The sequence below is a fragment of the Eriocheir sinensis genome, chromosome 69, assembly GCF_024679095.1.
Source record: "Eriocheir sinensis breed Jianghai 21 chromosome 69, ASM2467909v1, whole genome shotgun sequence".
NCBI classification, from domain to species: Eukaryota; Metazoa; Arthropoda; class Malacostraca; order Decapoda; family Varunidae; genus Eriocheir; species Eriocheir sinensis.
In genome coordinates, this window is record NC_066577.1 from 6,772,327 (window position 1) to 6,780,692 (window position 8,366).

An 8,366-nucleotide genomic window follows, 5' to 3' on the forward strand; every position below is an offset into this window, starting at 1 on the left:
CAATCCTCACATTTGTTAAGTCGTAGGATTTAGTGAATATGTGAGTCTGGTATTACAAGATACTTTGCTATATCACACCAGCTATTTCTAAAAGTCAAAGAGGGGATCAGTCGGGTTCTAATGTGTGTTTCTTTAGGTTCATGGTACAGAGGAAGGGTCACACTACCACCAGGGTCACAAAACTACCCCTGGAATAAAACTACCCTGAAATGCCCACAACTCCTTAGAAAGCCTTGCCAAATGTGTGTTTCTTTAGGTTCACGGTACAGAGGAAGGGTCACACTACCACCAGGGTCATAAAACTACCCCTGGAAATGCCCACAACTCCCACGAAAGCCTTGTCAAATGTGTGTTTCTTTAGGTTCATGGTACAGAGGAAGGGTCACACTACCACCAGGGTCACAAAACTACCCCTGGAAATGCCCACAACGCCTACGAAAGCCTTGTCAAATGTGTGTTTCTTTAGGTTCATGGTACAGAGGAAGGGTCACACTACCACCAGGGTCACAAAACTACACAACCAAATGCCCACAAAGCCTTGCCAAATGTGTAAGGTCACACTACCACCAGGGTCATAAAACTACCCTGAAATGCCCATAACTCCTACGAAAGCCTTGTCAAATGTGTGTTTCTTTAGGTTCACGGTACAGAGGAAGGGTCACACTACCACCAGGGTCATAAAACTACCCCTGGAAATGCCCATAACTCCTACAAAAGCCTTGCCAAATGTGTGTTTCTTTAGGTTCACGGTACAGAGGAAGGGTCACACTACCACCAGGGCCACAAAACTACTCCTGGAAATGCCCACAACTCCCACGAAAGCCTTGTCAAATGTGTGTTTCTTTAGGTTCACGGTACAGCAGAAGGGTCACACTACCACCAGGGTCACAAAACTACAGCCTTGTCAAATGTGTGTTTCTTTAGGTTCACGGTACAGAGGAAGGGTCACACTACCACCAGGGTCACAAAACTACCCCATTCATTAAATTTTCACTATTGATCACAACTTATATACCGTGTTAAGTGTCAATGCTTCCATGTAATAGCAATCAGAGAATATATACGTTTTTTGTTCTTTCTTAAACCACTGAGCACAAGGAGCCGCCTGACGCTGTGTAACCCCAAGGCAGCTGCAGTTGATTGGACAGCGGGGAGGTCAGGTCACCACGCATCCTTTTCCTCCTTTCCTCCCTTACTCCCCATCTTTTTACCCATTTCAATTCATCCCCCACTCACCTGAATACCCCCCGTGGCTGCCGTAGTCCCCAACACTCAGAAATAAACTCACTAGCGGCAAAAATATATGACAATCACATCCAGCCTCCCGCCATCTTGGTCTTGGTCTTGGCAATGTAAACAATGGCATGAGTACGTCTTTCCATCGGCTCACTAAACGATGCAATGTTGTGTTTTTTTGAAGCTTTTTATTGTTTTTATTTGGTAATACTGAGGCTACTCTCACTTAAATACTACTTAGGCTGCGTTACAAAAATAGGAGACCATCCGTTGAGCTTCTTGTGTGTGTGTGTGTGTGTGTTTGTGTGTGTGTGTGTGTGTGTGTGTGTGTGTGTTAGGATAAGTTCGCAATGTATACCATATTTTGAGCTTTTCTGTGTTATATATCTTTGTATGTATGTATGTATGTGTATTTTCTCTTCCATTTCTTTCCTTTTCCTTCCTTTCTTCCTTCCTTCCGTCCTTCCTTCCTTCCTTCTTGTTCCTCTTCTTCTTCTTCCGTCCTTCCTTCCTTCTTTCTTCTTCTTCTTCTTCCATAATTCTACTCCATCTTTCCTTTCCTTTCTCTTCCTTCCTTCCTTCTCTTCCTCTCTTTCTCTACGTCGATCCTGTGTGTGTGTGTGTGTGTGTGTGTGTGTGTCACTGGAACCTGGTCGAGAGGGGGGGCAGGAAGGGCTGGAGGTCAGGGGGAGCGGAGGTCAGGTCACACTGCACGTTCCAGGCCCAGTCACACAGCCCAGGGTCTTGACGCCACATCAGACCCGCTGGACACTGAAACCTACACAGACACGCACATGGATTAGTACACACACACACACACACACACACACACACACACACACACACACACACACACACACACACACACACACACACACACACACATGAGACCGTCGAAAAACACATACATACATTAACATAACTAAACACACACACACACACACACACACACACACACACACACACACACATGAGACCGTCGAAAAACACATACATACATTAACACACACACACACACACACACACACACACACACTCACACAGGACGAAGAGAGAAAGGAAGAGAAGGAAGGAAAGGAAGGAAGGAAGGAAAGGAAAGAAGGAAGGAGAGAGAGAGAGAGAGAGAGAGAGAGAGAGAGAGAGAGAGAGAGAGAGAGAGAGAGAGAGAGAGAGAGAGAGAGAGAAAAGAAGAAGAAACTTAATGAAAATGAATCAAAAAACAAAACAAAAATAATACAACTACTACTACTACTACTACTACTACTACTACTACTACTACTACAGCTACTACCAACCCACCTGTAGGCGTAGTTGTTGGTACACTTGTAGAAATTACCACAAGAAGCCGGGTCACTCGCAAAGCCCTTTCCGAGACATGCTTCGAACCATATGAGCGAAGCGGGCGATGGCGTGGGGCGTGGTCGAGCGATGAAGGGAATGAAAGGAGGAGGAGGAGGAGGAGGAGGAGGAGGAAGAGCCCGGGGGGAGAATGTAACAGGAGGAGGAGGAGGAGGAGGAGGAAGACCACGTGGGGGAAGGGTAACCGGAGGAGGAGGAGGAGGAGGAGGAGAAAATATAAATGGCTTATCTTGTTGTCGCGGTTTGGTTGTCCGGGTTGTGGTAGCTTCAGGTGAGATGGTGGTGGTGGTTGTTCTACTAAATATTGGCCTGGAATGCAAAAATATGGTTGTCAGTTCCTAGCGTCAACCAATGAATCAACCCTTCCCAGCATCCCCCAGTGAGATTCAACCCTTCCCAGCATCCCACAGTGAGATTCAACCCTTCCCAGCATCCATCAGTGAGATTCAACCTTTCCCAGCATCCCCCAGTGAGATTCAACCCTTCCCAGCATCCCCCAGTGAGATTCAACCCTTCCCAGCTTCCCCCAGTGAGATTCAACCTTCCCAGCCTCCCCCCGTGAGATTCAACCCTTCCCAGCATCCCCCAGTGAGATTCAACCCTTCCCAGCATCCCCCAGTGAGATTCAACCCTTCCCAGCATCCCCCAGTGAGATTCAACCCTTCCCAGCATCCACCAGTGAGATTCAACCCTTCCCAGCATCCACCAGTGAGATTCAACCCTTCCCAGCATCCCCCAGTGAGATTCAACCCTTCCCAGCATCCCCCAGTGAGATTCAACCCTTCCCAGCATCCCCCAGTGAGATTCAACCCTTCCCAGCATCCCCCAGTGAGATTCAACCGTTCCCAGAAACCCCCAGTGAGATACAACCTTCCCAGCATCCATCAGCGAGATTCAACCTTCCCAGCATCCCCAGTGAGATTCAACCTTCCCTGCATCCACCAGTGAGATTCAACCATTCCCAGCATCCCCCAGTGAGATTCAACCCTTCCCAGCATCCCCCAGTGAGATTCAACCCTTCCCAGCATCCCCCAGTGAGATTCAACCCTTCCCAGCATCCCCCAGTGAGATTCAACCCTTCCCAGCATCCCCCAGTGAGATTCAACCTTTCCCAGCATCCCCCAGTGAGATTCAACCCTTCCCAGCATCCCCCAGTGAGATTCAACCTTCCCAGCATCCCACAGTTATATTCAACCCTTCCCAGCATCCCACAGTGAGATTCAACCCTTCCCAGCATCCACCAGTGAGATTCAACCTTCCCAGCATCCCCAGTGAGATTCAACCCTTCCCAGCATCCACCAGTGAGATTCAACCATTCCCAGCATCCCCCAGTGAGATTCAACCCATCCCAGCAGCCCCCAGTGAGATTCAACCTTCCCAGCATCCCCAGTGAGATTCAACCCTTCCCAGCATCCCCAGTGAGATTCAACCCTTCCCAGCATCCCCAGTGAGATTCAACCTTCCCAGCATCCACCAGTGAGATTCAACCCTTCCCAGCATCCCCCAGTGAGATTCAACCCTTCCCAGCATCCACCAGTGAGATTCAACCCTTCCCAGCATCCACAGTGAGATTCAACCTTTCCCAGCATCCCCCAGTGAGATTCAACCCTTCCCAGCATCCATCAGTGAGATTCAACCCTTCCCAGCATCCACCAGTGAGATTCAACCCTTCCCAGCATCCCCCAGTGAGATTCAACCCTTCCCAGCATCCACCAGTGAGATTCAACCCTTCCCAGCATCCCCCAGTGAGATTCAACCCTTCCCAGCATCCCCCAGTGAGATTCAACCCTTCCCAGCATCCCCCAGTGAGATTCAACCCTTCCCAGCATCCCCCAGTGAGATTCAACCCTTCCCAGCATCCACCAGTGAGATTCAACCCTTCCCAGCATCCACCAGTGAGATTCAACCCTTCCCAGCATCCACCAGTGAGATTCAACCCTTCCCATCATCCACCAGTGAGATTCAACCTTTCCCAGCATCCCCCAGTGAGATTCAACCCTTCCCAGCATCCCCCAGTGAGATTCAACCTTTCCCAGCATCCCCCAGTGAGATTCAACCTTTCCCAGCATCCACCAGTGAGATTCAACCTTTCCCAGCATCCACCAGTGAGATTCAACCTTCCCCAGCATCCACCAATGATATCTTGATCTGGAGAGAGAGTGGGCGGGGCTAGCAAACCACAGACCAATGAGAGACGAGGATTACAGGAAGGGGCGGGGCTTAATTACATGGATAGCTTGAACACACACACTCGCAGACATTCTTACCAATCTTGCCAAGCGTAGCGGGTGTCAGAGGGCCTCCTGGTGGGAGTTTGACCCCTGACCTGCACCACGGAGGGCCTGGGAGTGCCGGAAGGGGTCAGGATATCCTCAGGGCAGATCCGGGTGCCATCAAACCTCACGAGACATCGGGATTGTGGGACAGATCTTGAGGCATTGAATCGGATGACGTTATCCTCAATTTGGTCGATTCTCTGGATATCCACGGACCTGGGAGGGGGCGTGGGGGGTGCAGGGGGGGCAGAAGGAGGTGGTGGAGGTGGTGGTGGTGGTGCGGTGTCGCCCAGAGTGGTGGTAACGGCGGTGAGGAGCGGGTTGTGTCCCTCACCGCAGTTGTTTCCGAAGTCATCCGTGGTGATGTCCCAGATCATGACCCCGCCAAGGCCTCGCTGCTTCACGTACTCTGCCTGGAGGAGGGGAGGAAGGAGGTCAGGAGGAGGAGGAGAGAGAGAGAGAGAGAGAGAGAGAGAGAGAGAGAGAGAGAGAGAAAAGAGAGAGAGAGAGAGAGAGAGAGAGAGAGAGAGAGAGAGAGAGAGAGAGAGAGAGAGAGAGAGAGAGAGAGAGAGAGAGAGAGAGAGAGAGAGAGAGAGAGATAGAGAGAGTGGTAGAGAGAGAGTAGTAGTAGTAGAGAGTAGAGAGAGAGTAGTAGAGAGTAGTAGTAGAGAGAGAGAGTAGTAGTAGTAGTCGTTCTTACCTTTTCCTTGAGGGTCTGGATGTCATCGTACGCTACCCACTGGTCGTCCTTTACCATGTACGACCCCCCCAGGCCACGCACGTCACGCCAACCACCCTGGGGGACGAAGGGGGGAGGGGGGAGGGGAGGAAGGAAGGAAGGAAAGGAAGGAAGGAAGGAAGGGAGGGATAAAGGAAGGAAGGAAGGAAGGAAGGGAGGGATAAAGGAAGGAAGGAAGGAAGGAAGGAAGGAAAGGAAGGAAGGAAGGAAGGAAGGAAGGAAGGAAGGAAGGAACGAAGGAACGAAGGAAGGAAAGGAAGGAAAAGAAGAAGGAAGAAGGAAGAAAGGGGAAAGGAAGGAAGGAAGGGAGGGATAAAGGAAGGACGGAAGGACGGAAGGGGGGGAAGGGGAGGAAGGAAGAAAGGAAGGAAGGAACAATACTTGAGAAGGAAGGAAGGGAAGAAGAAAGGAAGGAAGGAAGAGGGAGGAAGAAGAGGGAAGGAAAGGAAGAAGGGGATAAAGGAAGGAAGGAAGGAAGGGATAAAGGAAGGAAGGAAGGAAGGAAGGAAGGAAGGAAGAAAGAAAGAAAGAAAGAAAGGAAGGGAAAGAGGAAGGATAAAAAAAGGAAAAAAATACGTTAATAAATAAATAAAACAATAATTCAATAAATATATCAACAACAACAACAACAACACGCCCCTCCGCCCCCCTCCACCCCCCCCCCCCCCGCCCCCCCTCACCTGCTGTTTGGCTAGACACACTTCGTAGTAAGCCATCTTGCCCTCCGTCTCGTAGTATGGCCCCGCGCGACCCGCCCTGGCCGCCGGGGCTCCGGGATCAGCGCCCCCCGGCCCCGCCAAGGTCCAGGACACGCCGTAGAAGGGGATGCCCAACACGACCTGGGGGAGAAGGGGGGGGGGGGGGTAAGCGTGAGATGCTGGTTAACTCTTGCATCAGGGAGTTGGACAGGATTGAGATGAAAGAGTGATGCTGGTTAACTCTTGCATCAGGGAGTTGGACAGCACAGGGATGAAAGAGTGGAGATGCTGGTTAACTCTTGCATCAGGGAGTTGGACAGCACAGGGATGAAAGAGTGAAGATGCTGGTTAACTCTTGCATCAGGGAGTTGGACAGCACAGGGATGAAAGAGTGAAGATGCTGGTTAACTCTTGCATCAGGGAGTTGGACAGCACAGGGATGAAAGTGAGATGCTGGTTAACTCTTGCATCAGAAAATTGGACAGCACAGGGATGAAAGTGAGATGCTGGTTAACTCTTGCATCAGAAAATTGGACAGCACAGGGATGAAAGTGAGATGCTGGTTAACTCTTGCATCAGAAAATTGGACAGCACAGGGATGAAAGAGTGAAGATGCTGGTTAACTCTTGCATCAGGGAGTTGGACAGCACAGGGATGAAGGAGTGAAGATGCTGGTTCATTAAACTGTCCTAATGTCTGTCTGTTAATCTGTCTGTCATTTTCTGTTAATCTGTCTAACTTTCTATCTATCTATCTATCTATAACTACCCCTCCACTCACGCACCTGTTTGGGATCCGCACCCCTCATCAGTAGGTGGTCCACGGCGGCCATCACGTTGAACTGCGGGGGGCGGCCAGGCTGGGGGGCGAGGGGGGAGGGGTGCGCTGTGGCCATCTCCCAGACCCCGTGGAAATCGTAGCTCATTAGAAGAATCTGTGGAGGGGGAGATGAAAGATTCGCTATGCTTGTGAACTCTTGCATAAGGGATTGGGATAGTATAGGGATGAAGGAGTGGAGATGTCGGTTAACTCTTGCACAGGGATGACAGAGTGGCGATGCTGGTTAACTCTTGCATCAGGGATTTGGATAGCACAGGGATGAAAGAGTGGAGATACTGGTTAACTCTTGCACAGGGACGAAAGAGTGGAGATGCTGGTTAACTCTTGCATCAGGGAGTTGGACAGCACAGGGATGAAAGAGTGAAGATCCTGGTTAACTCTTGCATCAGGGAGTTGGACAGCACAGGGATGAAAGAGTGGAGATGCTGGTTAACTCTTGCATCAGGGAGTTGGACAGCACAGGGATGCAAGAGTGAGGATACTGTTTAACTCTTGCATCAGGGAGTTGGACAGCGCAATGATCTCACACTCACACACACACACACGAACGATGAAAGCACTCAACACTCAACTCTTGCAGAGGGAAATGGGACAGACTTAACCCAGCCCTTCTCCTTCCCCCCCCCTTGTCCCCCTTACCAGGTCGAGGTGAGGGGCTATTGCAGGGATATCGTAGCCCCTGTCAATGGTCTCTAGTCCCGCACTGACGGAGCTGGTTAACAGAAGGCCGTGAGGTTTAAACGCTGCCTTGAGCTCTTGTACCCACGCGGTGAAGCCTGGGAAGAGAGAGGAAGAGGTGTGAGATGAGGAGGAGGAGGAGGAGGAGGATGAAGGAAGAGGAATACGAGACAGATGAAGAGGAAGAAGGAGGAGGAGAAGGAGGAAGAGGAAGAAGGAAGAGAGGAAGACAGAAGTAGGAAGAGGAGGAGGAGGAAGACATCAGCAGGAAGTGGAGGAGAAAGGGTATTTAAGAAGGACTAAGAGGAGGAGGAGGAGGAAGAGGAGGAGGAGGAGGAAGAGGCAGAAAATGGAAGAGTAAGAGGAGGAGGAGGAGGAGGAGTAACACACACACACACACACACACACACACACACACACTTCTCTCTCTCTCCCTCACCACCACGAGCGATTGATGAAAGATCCCGCGCACCAATCAACTCTTGCAGAAGGAAGTTGGACAGACCGCCCCCTCCCCTCCCCCCCTCCCCCCTCCCCCCC

At 50.7% G+C, this 8,366-nt stretch overlaps 1 protein-coding gene and 1 long non-coding RNA gene across 2 annotated transcripts in view; both read right to left on the reverse strand.

Annotated features, from left to right (window-relative positions):
* Positions 1 to 1,404: 1,404 nt before the first annotated feature.
* Positions 1,405 to 8,366, reverse strand: part of LOC126988538 (chitotriosidase-1-like) — a 16,789-nt gene continuing 9,827 nt past the window's right edge. Inside the window, exons 5-11 of the mRNA XM_050846789.1 lie at positions 7,788 to 7,924; positions 7,093 to 7,242; positions 6,291 to 6,449; positions 5,572 to 5,667; positions 4,863 to 5,284; positions 2,536 to 2,904; positions 1,405 to 2,014 (exon numbers count right to left, since the gene is read on the reverse strand). Of these exons, the coding sequence (XP_050702746.1) occupies positions 1,876 to 2,014; positions 2,536 to 2,904; positions 4,863 to 5,284; positions 5,572 to 5,667; positions 6,291 to 6,449; positions 7,093 to 7,242; positions 7,788 to 7,924 (1,472 nt within the window). The 3' untranslated portion in view covers positions 1,405 to 1,875. The remainder of the gene's footprint in view (positions 2,015 to 2,535; positions 2,905 to 4,862; positions 5,285 to 5,571; positions 5,668 to 6,290; positions 6,450 to 7,092; positions 7,243 to 7,787; positions 7,925 to 8,366) is intronic.
* On the reverse strand, positions 3,257 to 4,820 carry LOC126988551 (uncharacterized). Its single transcript, XR_007742240.1, has 3 exons — positions 4,653 to 4,820; positions 3,821 to 3,850; positions 3,257 to 3,316 (listed from the first exon to the last, which is right to left on the reverse strand). It is a non-coding gene; the product is annotated as an uncharacterized LOC126988551 (long non-coding RNA).